General features: G+C 38.1%; 2 protein-coding genes across 2 annotated transcripts; both read right to left on the reverse strand.

Annotated features, from left to right (window-relative positions):
• Positions 1–5,145: 5,145 nt before the first annotated feature.
• Positions 5,146–6,111, reverse strand: LOC138420669 (olfactory receptor 5T2-like). Its single transcript, XM_069553980.1, has one exon. The coding sequence runs from the start codon at positions 6,064–6,066 to the stop codon at positions 5,146–5,148; it is 921 nt and encodes a 306-aa protein (XP_069410081.1). The 5' UTR covers positions 6,067–6,111.
• A 17,076-nt stretch (positions 6,112–23,187) lies between these two features.
• Positions 23,188–24,263, reverse strand: LOC138420233 (olfactory receptor 5T2-like). The gene has a single exon (XM_069553353.1). It carries the CDS (start codon positions 24,142–24,144, stop codon positions 23,188–23,190), a length of 957 nt encoding a protein of 318 aa, XP_069409454.1. The 5' UTR covers positions 24,145–24,263.
• Between the last annotated feature and the right edge of the window lie 240 nt (positions 24,264–24,503).

Consider the following 24,503-nt stretch of genomic DNA (forward strand, 5'->3'; position numbering starts at 1 on the left):
TGCCTCCTGAGAAATCTGTATGCAGGTCAGGAAGCAACAGTTAGAACTGGACATGGAACAACAGACTGGTTCCAAATAAAGAAAGGAATACTCCAAGTCTGTATATTGTCACCCTGCTTATTTAACTTACATGCAGAGTACATCATAAGATATGCTGGACTGGAAGAAGCACAAGCTAGAATCTAAATTGCCGGGAGAAATATCAATAACATCAGATATGCAGATGACACCATCCTTATGGCAGAAAGTGAAGAAGAACTAAAGAGCATCTTGATGAGCATGAAGAAGAGTGAAAAAGTTGACTTAAAACTCAATATTCAGAAAACTAAGATCATGGTATCTAATCTCATCACTTCATGGCAAATAGATGGGAAAGAGTGTCAGACTTTATTTTTGGGGGCTCTAAAATCACTGCAGATGGTGACTTCAGCCATGAAATTAAAAGACGTTTATTCTTTGGAAGAAAAGTTATGACTGACCTACACAGAATATTAAAAAACAGAGACATTACTTTGTCAACAAAGGTCGGCCTAGTTAAGGCTATGGTTTTTCCAGTGGTCATGTATGGATGTGAGAGTTGGACTATACTGATATATGGCAAAACCAATATAATATTGTAAAGTGATTAATCTTGTTGTATGGCAAAACCAATACAATATTGTAAAGTAAAATAAAGAAAAAAATAAAAAATAAATTTATATTAAGAAAAGAAAGAAAATGTAATTTTGGGGGAAAAAAAAAGCTGAGCGCCAAAGAATTGATGCTTTTGAACAGTGGTGTTGAAGACTCTTGAGATCCCTTAGACTGCAAGGAGATCCAACCAGTCCATTCTAAAGGAAATCAGTCCAGAATATTCATTGGAAGGACTGATGCTGAAGCTGAAACTCCCATACTTTGGCCACCTAATACTAAGAGCTGACTCTTTAGAAAAGACCCTGATGCTGGGAAAGATTGAAGGAGGGAAGAGAAAGGGTCGACAGAGGATGAGATGGTTGGATGGCATCACTGACTCAATGGATATGAGTTTATGTGAACTCTGGGAGTTAGTGATGGACAAGGAGGCCTAGCGTGCTGCAGTCAATGGTGTCACCAAGTCAGACGCGACTGAGAGACTGAACTGATGGGACCAAATGCCATCAACTTAGTTTTTTGAATGTTGCATTTTAAGCCTGCTTTTTCACTCTCTTCTTTCAACCTCTTTAGTTCCTGCTGGTTTTTTTCATTAGAATGGTATCATCTGCATATCTGAGGTTGTTGATATTACTCCCTGCCATCTTGACTCCAGCTTGTGAGTTATCCAGCCCTGTATTTAGCATGATGTACTCTACATATAAGTTAAATATACAGGGTGACGATATACAACCTTAATACTCCTTTCTCATATTTGAACCAGTCCAGAGTCCCATGTCCGTTTCTAAACATTTCTTGGCTGCATACAGATTTCTCAGGCAGCAGGTAGGATGGTGTGGAATTCCTATCTCTTGAAGAATTTTCCTGACGGCTCAGAGGGTAAAAAGTCTGCTTGCAGTGTGGGAGACCCAGGTTTGATCCCTTGGTCAGGAAGATGCCCTGGAGAAGGAGGTAGCAACCCTTTCCAGTATTCTGACCTGGAAAATTCCATGGACAGAGGAGTCTTGCAGGATACAGTCCATAGGGTGCAAAGAGTCAGACACAACTGATCAACTTCACTTTTTTTAAAGAACTTTCCACAGTTTGTTGCCATCCAAACAGTCAAAGACTTTAGCAAAGTCAATGAAGCAGAAGTAGATTTTTTTTTAATTCTCTTCTTTTTCTATAATCCAACAGATGTTTGACAAGTTGACCTCTGGTTCCTCTGCCTTTTCTATATCCAGCTTGTACATCTGGAAGTTTTCGGTTCATGCACGGCTGAGGCCTAACTTGAAGGATTTTGAACATTACCTTGGCAGCATGTGAAATGAAAGCAATTGTTTTGTAGCTTGAACATTCTTTGGCATTGCCTTTCTTTGGGATTGGAATGAAAACTGACCTTTTCCAGCCCTGTGGCCACTGCCAAGTTTTCCAAATTTGCAGGCATATTGAGTGCAGCACTTTAACAACATTAGTTTTTAAGGTTTGAATTAGCTCAACTGGAATTCTATCACCTCCACTAGCTTTGTTTGTAGTAATGCTACCTAAGGCCCGCTTGACTTCATACTCCAGTATGTCTGGCTCTAGGTGAATGAGCGCACTGTTGTGGTTATCTGGCTCATTAGGAACTTTCTTATATAATGTTCTGTGTATTCTTGCCACCTCTTCTTGATCTCTTCTACTGCTGTTAGGCCCTTGACGTTTCTGTTCTTTGCTAAGTCCATCTTTGCATAAAATATTCCGTTAGTATCTCCAATTTTCTTGAAGAGATCTGAAGTCTTTCCCATTCTATTCTTTTTGTCTATTTCTGTATATTGCTCTCTTAAGAAGGCTTTCTTACCTTGCTATTCTCTGGAAATCTGCATTCAGTTGGGGATATTTTGCCCTTTCTCCTTTTGCAAGTTCCTGGTCTATAAGTATTATGGGATATAGAGTATGTGTAAATAAATTGCCTTTGTATTAACAGCTTCTAAAATAAACCCAAAATCTACTTTTGAGCAGTAGATGTTCAAAAGTTACTTGCTAACTGACGGACTGAAAGAGACGAATGGAGAGTAAGTGAAGGAATGAATGTCTACAATATCAGCCCTGAAATTCTGAAATAAAGCATGAGATTTTTGTTCCAAGGCCCATAGTTTTACAGTTATATGATTATTTAAATGACTTTGACTTTGATAAAGGAACAGAGACAACCTACATATCATTTTCTAGAATAGTCACTACTTTAGTGCAGGGCACAACTGTTCTTTCTTCATTGACTTAGTCCTAAAATTAGTAAAGTTATGGTATGTTCTTAGCTCTAAAGTTAACAAAATAACAGATAAATCGTGGACCATAGAAAGGAAGCTCCATGAAGTCACTTTTTACAATGATATAAGTTCTCGAATGCTGTGCTGTTGCTCCCTCCGCTGTCCTCTGTGTCTTGTCTGTCATGCGACCAATGACACTGTCTGCACCAGGCAGAGTTAACAAGACCTTCATTTGTTCATGGCTCTGCCAACCGCTCCATTGATTCAGCATTCCTATAACAATGTTGGGCTTTCAGGTGGTTCAGTGGTAAAGAATATGTCTGCCAATGCAGGAGACAGAGGAAATGTGGGTTTCGTCCCTGAATCTGGAAGATTCCCAAGAGTAGGAATGGTAATCCACTCCAGAATTCTTGCTGGGAAATCCCATGGACAGAGGAGTCTGACTGGCTGGAGTCCCTGTTGTCACAAAGAGTCAGAAACAACTGACCACACACACACATAAGATTGTTAAGATTCCTTTTTTTTACAATTTCCATTCTTACTGATGTGTTATTTTGCATCTTGATCTCTCATTTGAAGCTTATTATTTATTGTATGAGGGTTTTTTTTAATTTCCTAAATCTTCTGTATGTTACATAATAAACGTCTCTTGGTCAGAAAAAACGGTAAGATAGTGCCAGGATCACAAAGCTCTCCTTTCAAAAATATTTGTAAGAAGCACACACAGATACAAACGTACAGAAAAATGGCCTGAAAGACACTACGTTTCCATTACCCATGATAAACGGTGGATTTATCTTATAGGATGCACGAATTTAAAGTAAAATTTAACAACGTATAAGTGCCGGCGACGGAATGACACACCAACACTGCAGAGTGGTTTAAATCTTTATATTTTAACACTTGCTTCTTACAGCTGCTTTATTTTTATATCCCTTGCACAACAACCTACAGGGCAAGCTGCCAAGCACTATGATTCAGAGACTATACAGTGCGCAGGCGCAGGGCGAGATAACCTTTACCTTGGCTTATTTACTGCAGCTAAGACTTTGTTTTGGGGAACTTCCTTATCAACTTAGAATCCGTTTTGTCCCAAGGTCTGTTCCTTTTGAGGAATCAGAGAAACATCCTTGTGTGCAAGCAATGTTCTTTTCCCATGGGAACAAACAGGATTTTTAGCTGAACATCTCGTTTGCAAGAATGCTCAGCCCTGGTTGAGAGTCTCGTTTGCAAGCACTTCTCAACCTTCTTTAAACCTAGTTCCCTACACTGGGCAGAACATCTCGTTTGCAAGAATGTTCAGCCCTGGTTGAGAGTCTCGTTTGCAAGCACTTCTCAACCTTCTTTATACTTTGTTCCCTACATATAAGCTAAATTTCCTTTGAATCAACCTCTTACATTTTCACCCATGTGTTTTCTTTTGTCATTTTTGAATGTAAGCATGATGTCTATAAGTGTTAATTCATGGACTTTATTATCTGTGAGAAATCAAAGGTGGATATAATGCTTGTGCTTTGAAAGAATTTAAAATAAGGAGAAACTGCTTCCTCAAATCAGAACGGTAGTAACACTAGGAACTTGGACATGTTATCTATGGTCCCCAAACCACAGACTGGGATTAGATGACTGACAATGTATAAATCTAAGAATGGAGGCCAAGTCAGATACCAGTGACTCCAGCTTATGTGGTCATTTCAGCTACAGTTTTGTATTGATTAATTAGTATTTGATAAAATAGTCATTTATAATTATAACACTATTTATAAATGCAAATTGGAGTCTATATATCCAAGTTATATGGGGATAAACTAATAAACAACATATAAAATAAAGATTATATATACATATGTCCTTGACTGTGCTAGCGTTCCGTCAGTCAGTACAGCTTCTGCATACACATATACACATATACACATGTACACGTATACACATACACACATGCACACATGCACACATGTACACATATACACATGTACACGTATACACATATACACATGTACACGTATACACATGCACACATGCACGCATGTACACATGTACACATATACACATGTTGGTAGGAACTTACTGAGAAGCACGTGGATGATAGCAAATGGGCTTTTCTGCACATAAGTATAGTTTAGGTAGAGGGTTGATCTTTGCTTTAAAACATCCAGGGAGAAAAGAAATGCATTCATAATGCAAAACTATTTTCAGCATATCTTCTTGATATTGAGGCATAGAAGAACCTTACCCTCAATTTAGTTAACTTTTAATTTTTACAGTGAAAATATGCTTTACAGTTAAATCAAATTTTCCAGAACATTCTCTTCATTGCCTCTTTTACATCCTTGTTCCTTAAACTATAGATGACGGGATTCAGCATGGGAATCACAACGCTGTAGAAGAGGGACACGACCATGTCATGGTCCAAGGCATAGCTGGAACTTGGCCTCACGTACATGAAGAGGATGGTCCCATGAAAAATGGACACTCCCGTTAGGTGAGAGCCACATGTTGAAAAGACTTTCCTTCTCCCTTCAGCGGAACGCATCCTCAGAATGGCCAGCAGGATGAAACCATAGGAGATCAGGACAATCAGGACAGTGACCATCTCAATAGAGCCCACAAAGGAGAAGAGCAGAAGCTGGTTTGTGTGAGTGTCAGAGCAAGAAATAGCGAGGAGGGGAGGGATGTCACAGAAGACATGTCTGATTTCACTGGAGGCACAGAAGGAAAGGCTGAAAGTAGCCACTGTGTGTACAGTAGCATGCAAGATGCCACCCACATAGGAAGCAATGATGAGTGGCACGTAGACTCTGGGAGCCATGCTGACTGAATACAGGAGGGGGTTGTAGATGGCCACATAGCGATCATAGGCCATTGCAGCCAAGAGAAAACATTCTGTGGTCCCAAAAGTAGTGAAGAGAAACATCTGTGCTGCACACTCAGGCAACAAAATGGTTTTGTTTTTTGACATAAAGTCTACTAACATTTTTGGTGTAATTACTGAGGAATAGCAGGCATCCACAGATGAAAGCACACTCAGAAAATAGTACATGGGGTTGTGGAGCCGGCAATCCCCAATGACCAATACAACCAGTCCTAAATTTCCAATCAAAGTAAAGAGATAAATTGCTAGAAACAGGAAAAATAACATAAATTGTATTTCAGAATTTTCTGTGAGGCCTTTCAGTACAAATATGGTAACTTCAGTGGTATTCTTCATGGTGACTCCTCATGGAACAAATTTAAACATAAAATTACAATTCATTTACTACAAAATAATAAAAACATTATAACTCAGTAATGTGGCTTAAAGGATTGTGACATATGCTCTCAGTCTGTTTCGGGGGGTGTTTAATTTCTGAGTTGCTGATCTGGAGACAGTGACAAAGCAGTGGGCAAAGTGTCCGTGCCGCTCACTGGACAATCCGATGCCAATACCTGTGTGCTCACCCACTTCGTGAATCCATGTAATTTATAAAACCAGCAGGTTAACTGGTCAATGTGTCACTGCATCCTATTATCTGTTCTCATACTAACTCACATTAAAACACACCGAGTGACTGAATAAAGAATAATGTCCCCCTGATATCCAAACACATAAGATGGCATCTCAGTGTACAGATCACTGGAACAGAATAGCGGCATTCCAGAACTTTCAGTTACTGTATAAAATGGTTGCAAGGACTATCTAGTCAACTGTAGAATCAGAACATTAGTATTTCTGATAATATCATAATGGTTTTTTTTTAAGGGAGTTTGATTCACAAGATGATTAGCCCCATTAAGATTCGTAACACCATTTCAATGATATAGTTCATTCAAGACAAATAACACAGTATTTAGAAACTTAAAATATTTGTTCACAGGCCAGGCTTGACATTCTAACGTGTATACTATCATGTGAATTGAATCGCCAGTCTATGTCTGACGCAGGATGCAGCATGCTTGGGGCTGGTGCATGGGGATGACCCAGAGAGATGTTTTGGGGAGGGAGGTGGGAGGGGGGTTCATGTTTGGGAATGCATGTAAGAATTAAAGATTTTAAAATTTAAAATAAATAAATAAATAAATAAAATAAAAAAAAAATAAAAGCCATGGGCAATACTAATACTGCTCTCTAAAGTTTTCCCTCTTCAAAGTACTAATACATGTACATGCTCAAGCAGATAAATAATACACAGCCACACAGGCTAATTAAATATGCAAAGCCACAAATATAAATGTGTAAAACAATTTCCTTTAAATACGTCTTGTTTGGTTACACATTTCGGATGACCGTATAATTGAGCTTTGATCACCAGATGTATATATTTTTGCAACATTAGCAAATGCTGGATTACAAAATTAATACTATAACTAATAATTTTACAATATATGTCATCAGATCCTTGATCCAGATATTTTGTCCCTTATCTACTTGTCATGTATTTGTTTTGTGATTTTTAATACACACCAAAACAATATTCTGCTGGGAAGAAATGCAATGTATCATAATTTGATTTTGATTTTTATTCCCCTATTCACTCTTCATGCCTCTGGTTTCTTCTTTAGAGAGTAAGGAAGCTTTGTAAATTTTATATTCTGGTAGTACCAACACACACACACATCACATAATTCTATTTTCTATGTTGCTGCTGCTTCAGTCGTGTCCGACTCTGTGCGACCCTATAGACGGCAGCCCACCAAGCTCCCTCATCCCTGGGATTCTCTAGGCAAGAACACTGGAGTGGATTGCCATTTCCTTCTCCAATGCATGAAAGTGAAAAGTGAAAGTGAAGTCGCTCAGTAATGTCCAACTCTTAGTGACCCTACGGACTGCAGCCTACCAGGCTCCTCCATCCATGGGATTTTCCAGGCAAGAGTACTGGAGTGGAGTGCCATCGCCTTCTCCATTTTCTATGTTACAGTGAGTTTAAGTTTAGATCGTGAAATACTTACATGTTAAATGTGTGTGTGTGTGTGCGCTCAGTCATGTCCAACTTTTTGGGACCCAATGGACTGTAGCCTCCCAGGCTTCTCTCTTCATGGAATTTTCCAGGCGAGTATACTGGAATGGGTTGCCATTTCTATTTCTAAATTTCCCTGCAAACAGGCTTTCTACTGGATGCCAAAATGAAAATCTTACTGGGTGTAACTGTGTCCGTATTAGAATATATTGAGAGGACTCAGAATTTTAAAGAGGAAATGACTATGATTCTTAAAGGTTTTAATAATATAGGATCAACTTCTAAAATAATGTAAAGCTTCTTCTAAAAAATACAGTGCTAATAGAAGGCAAATATTCCAATATATTGATCCAATCTTGAAACATAAAGCTTGCAAAAAGAGGAAAAATAATAACAGCCATCCACAGAGCACATGCAACAGTAATGGGCTTTTGTACATTTTACTTTATCTCCCCTTTATAGAAGCTCTCATAACTGTCAGAGCCAAGATCCAATCCCAGGTATCCCCCACGATGCATCTGCTTTTCATCACTTTTCACCACCTCCTGTAATACCATGGCTTCATTCTGAAACTGACCTCCCACTTGCTCCTCTCAGTGAAAAAAAACATTCCACTTTTGATACTTTTTATTTATTTTATTATTTAACTTTATTTTTATAAGCATATAGCCGATTAACATTGCTGTGATAGTTTCAGGTGGACAGCAAAGGGACTTGGCCATACACACACATGTATCTGCTCTCCTACAAACTGCCCTCCCATCCAGGCAGCCACATAACATTGAGCTGAATTCCATGTGCTCCGCAGTAGGTCCCGGTTGATTATCCATTTTAAATATTGGTGTGTATACATGTCCATTCTAAACTCCCTATCTGTCCTTTCCCCTCATTTTTCACCCCTCCAGCAAATAACACATGCTTTTTGACATGCATTTTTCAAAGATTTTTCTAAATGTTAAATCTAGAGAAACATTCTGAAGCAGTAGTAATCTGATGTAGCTTGTACATCACAAAGGCAAAAATAAAAGGATAATTGTTTTCCTCATTACAGCAAAAGATAATCCCTCAGACAGTTTGATAGGACAAATGCTTTTTGAATAAGACATTTTCAGGGTTGTTTCTGGCTGAAACTGATTTGTCATCTATCAAGTAAATGAAAGAATACACTTAGGCGGTGCAGCAGTAAAACCCTGTCTGCCAATGCAGGAGTTGCCAGAGATTCATGTTCCGTCCCTCGTTGGGAAGAGCCCCTGGAGGAGGAAATGGCAGCCCACTCCAGGACTCTTGCCTAGGAAATTCCGTGGACAGAGGCGCCTGGTGGATTACAGTCCATGGAGTTGCAACGAGCTGGATACAACTGAGCACAAATACACACATCCTCATTTAACTAAAACCATATCATGTCTTCTATTTTCTCTGTTGTATTTATTCACCTATGGGATAGGCAACAACTAGCAAGATCGCATGTCATATCTGATACTGGTATTATGTCTTATCACTCTGCAAATATTAAATTATTCTGCAAATGACCTGAAGTTTCCTCTTACCTGTGGATCAGCATAGGCAGGTCTAGGTACAATGTGAATAAAAGTAGCTCAAAATGCTTATATCCATTTACTCAATTATTGATGAAACCACAGGAGATTCTCCAAGGGGAATGTGTCCTAATTACCTCCTGGATAAAAACAGAAACATGACAATTTACTCAATAAAAAGAAAACAGTCCTGGAATGATTGGATGCATGCTAATATTTGTTGAATAAATAGAGTCCTTTGGTCCCTGATTTATAACAAAATTTTAGATTTACATTTCCATGATAATTATCAATGTTAATTATTTTTTCATACTAACCTGTTGTCTGTGTATCTACTTTGAAGAAAGCATCTGTCCAAGGGGCTTGCAAATATATTCTCCCATTCTGCAAGTGGCCTTCTTACCCTGTTTGACTCTTTCCTTTGCTATATATATTTTCAGTTTGATGTATTCTCAGTTATCTAATTTTGCTTTTGTTGCCTGTGCTTATCCTTCATATCCATGAAATTATTAATAAGTACAGGGTCATGAATACAGAATGAAGCTGGGCAAAGAATAATAGAATTTTGCCAAGAAAATGCACTGGTCATAGCAAACACCCTCTTCCAACAACACAAGAGAAGACACTACACATGGACATCACCAGATGGTCAACACCAAAATCAGATTGATTATATTCTTTGCAGCCAAAGATGGAGAAGCTCTATACAGTCAACAAAAACAAGACCAGGAGCTGACTGTGGCTCAGATCATGAACTCCTTATTGCCAAATTCAGACCTAAATTGAAGAAAGTAGGGAAAACCGCTATACCATTCAGGTATGACCTAAATCAAATCCCTTATGATTATACAGTGGAAGTGAGAAATAGATTTAAGGGCCTAGATCTGATAGATAGAGTGCCTGGTGAACTATGGAATGAGGTTCGTGACATTGTACAGGAGACAGGGATCAAGACCACCCCCATGGAAAAGAAATGCAAAAAAGCAAAATGGCTGTCTGGGGAGGCCTTACAAAGAGCTGTGAAAAGAAGAGAGGTGAAAAGCAAAGGAGAAAAGGAAAGATATAAGCATCTGAATGCAGAGTTCCGAAGAATAGCAAGGAGAGATAAGAAAGCCTTCCTCAGCTATCAATGCAAAGAAATAGAGGAAAAGAACAGAATGGGAAAGACTAGAGATCTCTTCAAGAAAATTAGAGATATCAAGGGAACATTTCATGTAAAGATGGGCTCGATAAAGGACAGAAATGGTATGGACCTAACAAAAGCAGAAGATATTAAGAAGAGGTGGCAAGAATACATGGAAGAACTGTACAAAAAAGATCTTCACGACCAAGATAATCACGATGGTGTGATCACTCACCAAGAGCCAGACATTCTGGAATGTGAAGTCAAGTAGCCCTTAGAAAACATCACTACAAGTGAGGCTAGTGGAGGTGATGGAATTCCAGTTGAGCTGTTTCAAATCCTGAGAGATGATGCTGTGAAAGTGTTGCACTCAATATGCCAGCAAATTTGGAAAACTCAACAGTGGCCACAGGACTGGAAAAGGTCAGTTTTCATTCCAATCCCAAAGAAAGGCAATGCCAAAGAATGTTCAAACTACCACACAATTGCACTCATCTCACATGCTAGTAAAGTAATGCTCCAAATTCTCCAAGCCAGGCTTCAGCAATATTTGAACCATGAACTTCCAGAAGTTAAAGCTGGTTTTAGAAAAGGCAGAGGAACCAGAGATCAAATTGCCAACATCCTCTGGATCATGGAGAAAGCAAGAAATTTCCAGAAAAACATCTATTACTGCTTTATTGACTATGCCAAAGCTTTTGACTGTGTGGATCATAATAAACTGTGGAAAATTCTGAAAGAGATGGGAATACCAGATCACCTGACCTGCCTCTTGAGAAACCTGTATGCAGGTCAGGAAGCAAAAGTTAGAACTGGACATGGAACAACAGACTGGTTCCAAATAGGAAAAGGAGTATGTCAAGGCTGTATATTGTCACCCTGCTTATTTAACTTCTAAATAAGCAGAGTACATCATGAGAAATGCTGGGCTGGAAGAAACACAAGCTCGAATCAAGATTGCTGGGAGAAATATCAGTAATCTCAGATATGCAGATAACACCACCCTTATGGCAGAAAATGAAGAGGAACCTAAAAGCCTCTTGATGAAAGTGAAAGAGGAGAGTGAAAAAGTTGGCCTAAAACTCAACATTCAGAAAACTAAGATCTTGGCATCTGGTCCCATCACTTCCTGGGAAATAGATGGGAAATCACTGGAAACAGTGTCAGACTTTATTTGGGGGGTGCTCCAAGATCACTGCAGATGGTGATTGCAGCCGTGAAATTAAAAGACGCTTACTCCTTGGAATGAAAATTATGACCAACCTAGATAGCATATTCAAAAGCAGAGACATTACTTTGCCGACTAAGGTCTGTCTAGTAAAGGCTATGGTTTTTCCTGTGGTCATGTATGGATGTCAGAGTTGGACTGTGAAGAAAGCTGAACACCGCAGAAATGATGTTTTGAACTGTGGTGTTGAAAAAACTCTTGTGAGTCCCTTGGACTGAAAGGAGATCCAACCAGTCCATTCTGAAGGAGGTCAGCCTTGGGATTTCTTTTGAAGGACCGATGCTAAAGCTGAAACTCCAGTACTTTGGCCACCTCAGGCGAAGAGTTAACTCATTGGAAAAGACTCTGATGCTGGGAGGGATTGGAGGCAGGAGGAGAAGGGGACGACAGAGGATGAGATGCCTGGATGGCATCACTGACTCGATGGACATGCGTCTGAGTGAACTCCGGGAGTTGTTGATGGACAGGGAGGCTTGGTGTGCTGTGATTCACGGGGTCACAAAAGTCAGACACGACTGAGCGACTGAACTGAACTGAACTGAACAGTGTCAGGAAGTTTTACCCTTATATATTCTGTGAATTTTTTAAGTTTAGGTCTTAATTTTAGGTCATTTGATTTTCATTCACGGTGAAAGATGAGAGTTGACCTTCATTGTTTCTTATGTGAATACCCAGTTTTCCCAACACAATTTGCTGAAGTGACTGTCCTTTTCCCTTGGTGCATTGTTGACACTCTTGTCAAATATCAATTGACTAAATATATATAAATTAATATGCAAGCTTTTTATTCTGTTCTGTTGGTCTTTGCATCTGTCTTTATACCAATAGTATATTGTTCAAATAATGTAACTTTGTAACATATTTTGAAACCAGGATGCATGATGACTCCAATGTTTTCTGATAAGCACTGCATTGAGTCTGTCATTGACCTGGGTAGTATGGATATTTTATCAAATTCAAATCAAAAGTACAATTGCATATAACCTAGAGCTGTTAGGATATCTATTATTGAAGAAGGAAAAATCAGCAAGTGTTGGCAAAGATATGGAGAAAATCCCTTGGGCATTGATGATATAAAGGAAATTGATACAGCCACTGTGGAAAATGTTATAGAGGTTTGTCAAAAAATTAAACCTACTATGTCATTTGCCAGTCATTTCTGGATATTTATACAAAGATATAGAAATTAGAATCTTGGAGAGACATTGCATTCCCATGTTCACTCCAGCATTATTTACAATAACTAAGATATAAAAACCACTTAAATGTCTATTTCTGGAAATATGGATTAAAAAAAAAACTGACATATACAAACAGTGAAACATTACCCAACTTTAATAAAGAAGGAAATCCTGACATTGCAATAATATAAAAGGATTTGGAGGTCATTTTTTAAGTGAAATAATTCAGACACAGAGAAGTAAATACTGAATAATCTTATTTACGTGAGTTATCTGTAACAGTCAAACTCATATAAGCAAAGAGAGAAGAGTGGTGGTTTCTAGGGCCTGGGGAAGGGAGAAATGGAAAAGTGATCATCAGAGCATACAAAAGTTTCGGTTATTCAAGTTAAATTAAGTTCAGGAGACCTTCTATACAATGTAGTCCCTATAGTTAATAATTCTCTTTTGTATACTCAAAGCTGCTAACAAGGTAAATGCTATGTTGTGTTTTTATTATAAAATTATAATAAAACAAAGAGGCAGAGGAAACTTTGAGAAAGAAGGATATCTTTATGGCCTTGATAGCGGTCATGCTTTCATGGATATACTCTTTCCCCAGATCTTCAGGAAGAGTACATTAAATATGCACACAAGTTTACATATGTTGCAGCTCAATGGCAGGCTTCCCTGGTGGCTCAGTGGTAATGAATCTGTCTGCAATGTAGACTATGCAGGTTAGTATCCTTGGGTCAGGAAGATCCCCTGGAGAAGGGAGTGGTTACTTACTCTGGTATTTTTGCCTGGAGAGTTCCATGGACATAGATGCCTTGTTGGCTAGAGTCAGTGGGGTTGTACAGTAGCTAAAACTCATACTTTTCTCTATCATGAACCCAGTGCCCTATAGTGAAATAGATAAATTTTCTAACGGGACATAAATTGGAATCAAACACACTTTCATTCATAAACTCTTCTTATTGCTCTACAGGCAAGAAGAGAGACATAAAAGCTTACTAGAAATGTATACCTACAAGAGTATCAGGAGAACTTAAATAAATATACTAGTATTTTATTTTATTGATGTGTCCACAAATTTTTATCATTCTATATTTTTATTTAAAAAATCTGCACTCATTCTTAAAATTTTCCTTTCTTAAGCTTAAAAAGTTCACCAGTCAAGATTTTTTGGTTGTGGTGTACTGAATCACAGAATGCAATTTATAAATTCTAATTTTAAAGACACTTTTATATTTGAAAGGATGTTCATGACTAGGCTAATTTTCAGAAAAGATGATTCACCATTCTAATTTGGGGAAAGGCATAATGCAGTGACAGAAAGGCTTTTTAAAGTTTCTTATAGCATAGAATATCGGGACTCATCCAGTTTAATATCAATAAAATAGAGTTTATTATCTATTTTATCTCATGCAAGTGTATGCATAGCTTAAAAAAGAAATTTTTTGTTTCTTTTTGGGGCCCATTAATTGCCTTTTATTTTTACACTTTGATTTTAAATTCTCTATTAATTTCATTGATTTAAGTAAAATTTAGAAGTTACAGTTCACATATAGGCAACCTTCACAGATGCTTGATATTTTAACTTATGAAACATATTTTAATCAACTGATTAAAGAATGCTCTGAAATTACACCATATCCATGTAGTTGAACAAAATATACCTGAAAATTTGGGTCAATTAGTTTTTTTCTGTGTGTGTGTAGTTCAGAAATAACTTTTCCAAGTTAATGCTGTCACTAAATGCTAAATCTGATATTTCAATACAGTTTTTTAACTCCAAATAAAGTTCTTAATTTCCCACAGTTATTTTATTTCAAGCATATTAGTTAAGGAAAGGTTAGAATTGTGATATCAATGAAATGTCTCCTGTATCTATCAGTTAATTTCTATTTTGTGATGGAATCCTTGCTAGACTACCTACTGGTCCATTTTTCAAAATGCATTTGCATATTTGTATTTATTTTCTTTACCTAATTCCTGTTTTCACCTTACTCTCTATAGTAAATATCTTTGTGTATGTTTCATGGATTTGAGAGAGAAAGAGAAAGCAACAGGAAGAGAAGGAAAGTAGGAGAGAGGTTGGAGAGGAAAAGAAAGTAGAATTTTTAAAGATTAAGGTAATTTTTATGATGCTCCAAATTTATTAATGCATATTAGTAGTATTAATTGATGGTTTATAGACTATTTTATTAATATAACAATTCAAACCTAATGATACATTATTATTTTGTCTCTGTGTGTTCTCATGATTATTATGTAAGTTGTATGGATTTATACAGAAATCAAAATTTAATTGTTTTTTTTTTTTACACTAGACTTCTGTGAGAATTAAATGAACATTTTTTGGTGTGGTAAACTCATTCCTGTATTGTTGTTTTTTTAATCCCTAAGCTGTATCCGACTCTTTGGGACTCCATGGACTGTAGCCTGCCAGGCTCCTCTGTCCTTGGGATTTCCCAGGCAAGAATACTGGAGTGAGTTGCCATTTCCTTCTCCAGGGGATCTTCCCAACCCAGGAATCGAACCCAGGTCTCCTGCATTGGCAGGCAGATTCTTTACCACTGACAAACCAGGGAAGCCTTTAAACTCATACTTATCAATCTATTTATTTTATGCATTAGAAAGGTCTTCTACACGGATTTATAGAAACATTTCTGGGAAAATAAAGACGTGACTTTCTTCTAGTAGCAAGCAGAAGCTTTATTCTTCTTAAGGTATGGACAATTAAATTCAATAAAAATGTAGCACATTTAACATCATAAATATAAATTTTTAAATTCAACCTGACCCTGTATATGGCAGATTTCTCACTACTTTTAAATACTTTTTTAATTATGGCAAGCTGAAGGAAAAACAAACATTAACATGCCAAGTCTGCCCCTTAATGTGATGAATCTAATAATTAATTTTGTTTCAATAACTAAGATTTCAGTTGAGATACAAGAATGTCTTTAACTTAAAAAAAAAAAAGCCATACAGTTCCCTTTGTTCCTATACCACCAATTAAGAAATAGTGTAATGACATTGGGGGGAAAATAGAAACTCCATAAGCGATTATAATATAATAAAAGAACATCCACAGATTTTATTTTTGACTTAAATATATTTCAAAAATATTTCCAAGGACTTTGCAAAGATAATAAGACCATGAATTGAGAAGCACCTCACATGTTACTGAGATAAAATTTGAAACCCATGGCGGATTCATGTTGATGTATGGCAAAAACTAATACAACATTGTAAAGTAATTAACCTCCAATTAAAATAAATAAATTTATATTTAAAGATAAATAAATAAATTTTAAAAAAGAAAGAAAATCAGTACCCATATGATAAGCTGCAGAGGTCAAAATGAACAACTTAGTAACATGTATTTTTAGAAAAAAGAAAAGTAAAATCATATTGTTATTTTTTGCAAAAACAGTACATCTCCAATATACTGTATGTTCTTCAATTAAACACTGGAAGCTAATGGAATAAGACAATGATATTAAATGATTTTACTTAAACAGGCAGCCCTGCACAATAACTTGAAATGTTTAATTTATGCCATTTTCTACTTATCTGGAAGCACTTAAATAATTTTTATATTATTTTATTATTTAAAGCAAATCCGAACCTTGCTATGTGTCCTTACTTACTTCCATTTTTACAACTGTGAAAGTAAAAAGTCACTTCAAGTACCTCGTAGCAAAGCTAGTACGTAGTTGTATACTTTCCACAATAATATTTCAATATTGAAAGAATTACATTTATTCATACTTGTGGACTTTAAAATATGAAAACAGATGATAAAGAATGTAACAAAAAATGAACTGTAAAATAAGCCACTTTAATTGACATGGTATTTTAACATGATTAGCCAACAACTAAATGTAATAACTTGTAATGTAATCCCATTTTCGGGAAAAATTTTCAGTTTAGAGTCTCTATTTAAGGAGGTAGCCCTATTAAAACTAAAACGATTTTACACCCCCAAAATATTAATGATAATGGAAGGATTGATAGAAGGAAGGAAAAATACATATAATAGTGATACAATTAACTTTGAAAGACATGCCCTTGCAATGAAAAGGAAGTTTGTTGGAAGCAGGGTTTAATATGAGCACAGTAGGGATGTTTTCTGTACCTTGTTCATTGTCCCCAATACCGAGGAATGGTGGCATCTACCAGGGCTCACAGAGTGGAAAGAGTCAAAAGAAAACAGGCAAAGCTGAGTCAGGACCAGGCCTGCAGGGAAAGCCAGGAAGACGTGGTGGAGCTGAGCTTGGGACAAGCTCCATATGCCAATCAGTCCTATCTAACTCTGACTTGTGCTTGTCCTTTGTCATCCTTGACAATTAAGTGTAATCCTGGTAAATGCTAATGCCTAGTCTCTGTATTCTGTGATGAATTAGTGAATGAATTTACTGTCCATAAGTTCAGTTCAGTTCAGTCACTCAGTCGTGTCCGACTCTTCGTGACCCCATGGACTGCAGCACACCAAGCTTCCCTGTCCTTCTCCAATCCCAGAGTTTACCCAAACTCAGGTCCATTGAGACAGTAATGCCATCCAACCATCTCATACTCTGTCGTCCCCTTATCGTCCCATACTCTGGATGAAATGATAAGAGGGAGAGAAATGCACCGACACAAAGAGCATAAAAATAGCAACAGGCATTGTAACACACATGTGTGAGCCACAGACCGGGAATAGACTGCTGCCAATGCAGAGATCTGAGGCTGGAGCAGAGTGATTAGAACTGAAGCCCCAAACAATGATTCCATGGAACATGATACGGGAGTAAATCAGCTGTGGTTTTCCTATTGATTGATTGACAGAACGTGGTCCACTGGAGAAGGGAATGGCAAGCCACTTCAGTATTCTTGCCTTGAGAATCCCATGAACAGTAGGAAAAGGCAAAATGATAGCATACCAAAAGAGGTCATTAGGTGCTCAATATGCTACTGGAGATCAGTGGAGAAGTAACCCCAGAAAGAATGAAGGGATGGAGCCAAAACAAAAACAATACCCAGTTGTGCATGTGACTGGTGATAGAAGCAAGATCCTCTAAAGAGCAATATTGCATACAAACGTAGAATGTCAGGTCCATGAATCAAGGCAAATTGGAAGTGGTCAAACAAGAGATGGCAAGGGTGAACGTCGACATCCTAGGAATCAGCGAACTAAAATGGACTGGAATGGGTGAATTTAACTCAGATGACCATTATATCTACTACTGCGGGCAGGAATCCCTCAGAAGAAATGGAGTAGTCATCATGGTCAACAAAAGAGTCCAAAATGCAGTACTTGGATGTAATCTAAAAAACGACAGAATGATCTCTGTTCGTCTCCAAGCAAACTGTTCAGTATCACATTAATCCAAGTCTATGCCCCAACAAGTAACACTTAAGAAGCTGAAGTTGAACGGTTTTATGAAGACCTACAAGACCTTTTAGAAGTAATATTCAAAAAAGATGTCCTTTTCATTATAGGGGACTGGAATGCAAAACTAGGAAGTCAAGAAACACCTGGAATAACAGGCAAATTTGGCCTTGGAATGCAGAATGAAGCAGGGCAAAGACTAATCAAGTTCTGCCAAGAAAATGCACTGGTCATAGCAAACACCCTCTTCCAAAAACACAAGAGAAGACTCTACACATGGACATCACCAGATGGTCAACACCAAAATCAGATTGATTATATTCTTTGCACCCAAAGATGGAGAAGCTCTATGCAATCAACAAAAACAAGACCAGGAGCTGACTGTGGCTCAGATCATGAACTCCTTATTGCCAAATTCAGACTTAAATTGAAGAAAGTAGGGAAAACCACTAGATCATTCAGGTATGACCTAGATCAAATCCCTTATGATTATACACTGGAAGTGAGAAATAGATTTAAGGGCCTAGATCTGATAGATAGAGTGCCTGGTGAACTATGGAATGAGGTTCGTGACATTGTACAGGAGACAGGCATCAAGACCATCCCCATGGAAAAGAAATGCAAAAAAGCAAAATGGCTGTCTGGAGAGGCCTTACAAATAGCTGTGAAAAGGAGAGAGGCAAAAAGCAAAGGAGAAAAGGAAAGATATAAGCATCTGAATGCAGAGTTCCAAAGAATAGCAAGAAGAGATAAGAAAGCTTTCTTCAGCGATCAATGCAAAGAAATAGAGGAAAATAACAGAACGGGAAAGACTAGAGATCTCTTTAAAAAAATTAGAGATACCAAGGGAACATTTCATGCAAAGATGGGCTCGATAAAGAACAGAAATGGTATGGACCTAACAGAAGCAGAAGATATTAAGAAGAGGTGACAGGAATACACGGAAGAACTGTAAAAAAAGATCTTCATGACCCAGATAACCATGATGGTGTGATCACTAATCCAGAGCCAGACATCTTGGAATGTGAAGTCAAGTGGGCCTTAGAAAGCATCACTACGAACAAAGCTAGTGGAAGTGATGGAATTCCAGTGGAGCTGTTTCAAGTCCTGAGGGATGATGCTGTGAAAGTGCTGCACTCAATATGCCAGCAAATTTGGAAAACTCAGCAGGGGTCACAGGACTGGAAAAGGTCAGTTTTCCTTCCAATCTTAAAGAAAGGCAATGCCAAAGAATGCTCAAACTACCGCACGATTGCACTCATCTCACATGCTAGTAAAGTAATGCTCAAAATTCTCCAAGCCAGGCTTCAGCAATACATGAAATGTGAACTTCCTGATGTTCAAGCTGGTTTTAGAAAAGGCAGAGGAAACAGAGATCAAATTGCCAACATCTTCTGGATCATCGAAAAAGCAAGAGAGTTCCAGAAAAACATCTATGTCTGCTTTATTGACTATGCCAAAGCCTTTGACTGTGTGGATCACAATAAACTGTGGAAAATTCTGAGAGAGATGGGAATACCAGACTACCTGACCTGCCTCTTGAGAAATCTGTGTGCAGGTCAGGAAGCAACAGTTAGAACTGGACATGGAACAACAGACTGGTTCCAAATAGGAAATGGAGTACGTCAAGGCTGTATATTGTCACCCTGCTTATTTAACTTCTATTCAGAGGACATCATGAGAAGTGCTGGACTGGAAGAAACACAAGCTGGAATCAAGATTGCCAGGAGAAATATCAATAACCTCAGATATGCAGATGACACCACCCTTATGGCAGAAAGTGAAGAGGAACTAAAAAGCCTCTTGATGAAAGTGAAAGAGGAGAGCGAAAAAGTTGGCTTAAAGCTCAACATTCAGAAAATGATGATCATGGCATCTGGTCCCATCACTTCATGGGAAATAGATGGGGGGGAACAGTGGAAACAGTGTCAGACTTTTTTGGGGGGGCTCCAAAATCACTGCAGATGGTGATTGCAGCCAAAAAATTAAAAGACGCTTCCTCCTTGGAAGAAAAGTTATGACCAACCTAGGTAGCATATTCAAAAGCAGAGACATTACTTTGTCAACTAAGGTCCGTCTAGTCAAGGCTATGGTTTTTCCTGTGGTCATGTATGGATGTGAGAGTTGGACTGTGAAGAAGGCTGAGCACCGAAGAATTGATGCTTTTGAACTGTGGTGTTGGAGAAGACTCCTGAGAGTCCCTTGGACTGCAAGGAGATCCAACCAGTCCATTTTGAAGGAGATCAGCTCTGGGATTTCCTTGGAAGGAATTATGCTAAAGCTGAAACTCCAGTACTTTGGCCACCTCATGCGAAGATTTGACTCATTGGAAAAGACTCTGATGCTGGGAGGGATCGGGGGCTGGAGGAGAAATGAACGACAGAGGATGAGATGGCTGGATGGCATCACGGACTCGATAGACATGAGTCTGAGTGAACTCCGGGAGGTGGTGATGGACAGGGAGGCCTGGCGTGCTGCGATTCATCGGGTCGCAAAGACTTGGACACGACTGAGCGACTGAACTGAACTGAACTTTCCTATTGATTAGATTGTGTTTGCTTAAGCTAGTCCGATACATACTTATCAAATTACTAGTAATTGCAACTACAGTAACATAGCCATTTTGGATTATATGAGAAGAAAGTTGATACTGCATATTTTAAGGTAAAGATTTCATGTCCGTGGGACTGTGTGTGTGTAAATATACGTAGAATATATACCAATATACATACATTGAAATCCTAACCCTCTGTAGTTCAGAATGTAACTATTATAGCAATAGGATTTTCATGGAGACAATTAACTTCAAGTCTTTAGTTGTTGTTCCCAAGTCACTAAATCACTTTAGTTGATCTTGCTAAAATCTCAATCACTTCTGATCCTGTTGCAAACCCGTGAACAGAGGAGCTTGATGGACCCCATTGACCGTAGCCCACCAGACTTCTCTGTCCATGGTCTTTCCCAGGCAAGAATACTGGAGTGTGTTGCCATTTCCTTCTCTAGGGAATTTTCTTGACCCAGGGATTGAACCCACATCTGTAGCGTCTCCTGCATTGGCAGGCTAATTCTTTACCACAGCACCATCTGAGAAACCATAATTCTAGGTACTTCTTCTGCATGTACATACTATGTACATACTTCTGTATGTAGTTTATTATTTATAAATTTAACAGAAGCATAATTGTATCTATTTTCTTTTGTTTATGGCTAGTTTTTTTTCCTATATTTGTGTTTATTTTTCTTTAAAGCATAAAATTTATTCTTGTGATATTGAATTATGTTTAAGAATCACTTCAATGCTGAATGATACACACACACGCATACACACACACTATTCAGCAACACACTTGCATAGTATGGATTTGCAACTATAACTAATATCAGTGAACATGGCTTAGTTTTGATATTTAGTAGAAGAAACTGTATGAATAGAAGTGAGGAGAGTATCCCAAACAGGAGAAATTAGAGCAGAGATATGCATAGGAATAAATACAATAAGGGCTTCCCTGATGGCTCAAGCAGTGAAGAAGAGCCTGCGTGCAAACCAGGAGATCCAGGTTCGACCCCTGGGTCACAAAGACCCCCTGAATTATGAAATGGCAACTCATTTCAGTATTCTTGCCTAGAGAATTCCATGGACAGAGGATCCTGGTGGGTTATAGTCCACAAGTTGCAAAGAGATGGAGACAACTGAGCTACCAGCACTTTCACATACAGGTAATATAGGTGAGAGGGTTCTGCACAAGAGCTGCTGAATTATAATTTAAACTTAATCCCAATTCAGAAAAGTATCATTAGATTGGACTCTAAATCTCAAAAGATTGTCTTGGATTTAAAAATAAGGATGCTCCTTTAAGAAGAAAATGAGTTTTTGAAAAATTGTAATTAAAAGTTAATGAATACAAATGAACAAAAGCAGGAAAGGAGAACACTACGTCTTAAACTTATCTCTGAAGGACACGTGTCCTCGCAATGAAAATGAGGTCTATTGGAAGCAAGGCTTAAACAGGCATGTAGGAGAGACCCTTCTGTAACGAGGTTCTTGGGCCTGAGCATGAGGAGTGGGGGTTTCTGCAGGGGCCTATCAGAGTTGAAAGGGTCCTAGGAACAGAGAGCTAAAATCTGAGTCAGCACCAGACCTGTAATTAAACCCATAAAGGGGGATTGGGGCTCAGCTGTGGAAAGAACCGAACACACAGGCCAGCTATACACTACTCTCTGAATTGTGTTTGTCTTTTTTAATGTGTGATCATGATAGATGTCAATGCCTGGACTTTATTTTCTGTGAGAAATTAAAGATTTGTTTAGCACTCAAGCTCTGAATGAAATAACAAAAATGGAAGAAATGCATCCTTACCAATCAGCACGGTAGTTAACACCAGGAATTTGAACATGTTATCTATGTTCCCCAAACCACAGACTGGGATTAGATAGCTGCCAATGAATAAATCTAAAGATAGATCAGAATGCTTTGAAATGAATTCCGATACCAGTGACTCCATGCTATGGGATCATATGAACTGTGGGTTTGCTATTGATTAGTTGGTATTTAATCAAGCTAGTCAGATATAATGTTAATTACAGTTGTGAATATTGGGGACTATACATTCAAGTTTATATCAAGATGAAAGAAGAAAGGAATACATAATATGCTAAAGAAAAGTTCCATACACATATGCCTGTGTGTTTGTGTTGTGTCAATCAACATGCCTTTTACATACAAGCATTTATATGTGTGTGTACGTGTGTGTGTGATAATGTGTGTGGATACATCTATCAGTGAGAAAATATTAAGGTATAGATGGATGATACAATTTTTTCTGCATATAAAATAACATAGATTGAAATTTAAGTATGATCTTTATATTAAAATATCCAGGAAGAAGAGAAATATATTAATAAACCAAAACAAAGCATTTTCTTCATGTCTTCTTTATATTATATACAGAACCTCACTCTCAATTTTTTAATATTTACTGTGAAAATATACTTTATTGATAAGCCAAATTTTCCCAAACACTTTTTTCATTGCCTCTTTTACGTCTTTGTTCCTTAAACTATAGATGATGGGATTCAGCATGGGAATTACAATGCTATAAAATATAGACACAATCATATCATGATCTGTGGCATAGCTGGAATTTGGTCTCACATACATGAAGAGAACAGTACCATGAAAAATGGACACTCCAGTTAAGTGAGAACCACATGTGGAAAACACTCTCCTTCTCCCTACAGCAGATGGCATCCTCAGAATGGCCAGCAGGATGCAGCCATAGGAGATCAGGACAGTCAGGACAGTGACCATCTCAATAGAGCCTGCAAAGTAGAAGAGCAGAAGCTGGTTCGTGTGAGTGTCAGAGCAAGAAATAGCGAGGAGGGGAGGGATGTCACAGAAGACGTGTCTGATTTCATTGGAGGCACAAAAGGAGAGGCTGAAAGTGGCCACTGTGTGTACAGTAGCATGCAAGATGCCACCCACATAGGAAGCAATGCTGAGTGGCACGTAGACTCTGGGAGCCATGCTGACTGAATACAGGAGGGGGTTGTAGATGGCCACATAGCGATCATAGGCCATTGCGGCCAGAAGAAAACATTCTGTGGTTCCAAAAGTAACAGCAAGGAACATCTGTGTTGCACATTCAAGGAAGGAAATGGCTTTGTTCTTTGACATAAAATCTACTAACATTTTGGGGGTAATTACTGAGGAATAGCAGGCATCCACAGATGAAAGCACACTCAGAAAATAGTACATAGGGTTGCGGAGCCGGCAATCCCCAATGACTAATACAACCAGGCCCAAATTTCCAATCAGAGTGAAGAGGTAAATTGCTAGAAACAAGAAGAATAAGATGATTTGCAGTTCAAGATTGTCTGTGAAGCCTTTCAGTAAAAAGGATGTTACTTCGGTGACATTCTTCATCTTGATACCTTATGGAACAAACTGAAATATTTTCAAAGAATTGCAATTCACTTCCTACCAAAAGAATGAATAACATTGTGACTCAATGGAATGTGATTTGTGTCCTCATATTTACTTTTTGCCAGAGTATAATTTCCCAGGTGTAGTTCAGAACAGTGGGTCAAGCGTTCATGCCACTCCCTGAAGACTCAAGTGGGAAAATACGTGTATTCATTCACTCATGGGCTGAATTCATGCCATCTAAATCCATTAGATAAACCAGTTAATTTACCACTGTATTCTATTAATTGTTTCCATATTAAATGACCTTAAAACACCAAATCATTGGCTAAAATCAATTTCCTTCTTACATACAATAA

This window comes from Ovis canadensis, chromosome 15 (assembly GCF_042477335.2).
Source record: "Ovis canadensis isolate MfBH-ARS-UI-01 breed Bighorn chromosome 15, ARS-UI_OviCan_v2, whole genome shotgun sequence".
Taxonomy (NCBI): Eukaryota; Metazoa; Chordata; class Mammalia; order Artiodactyla; family Bovidae; genus Ovis; species Ovis canadensis.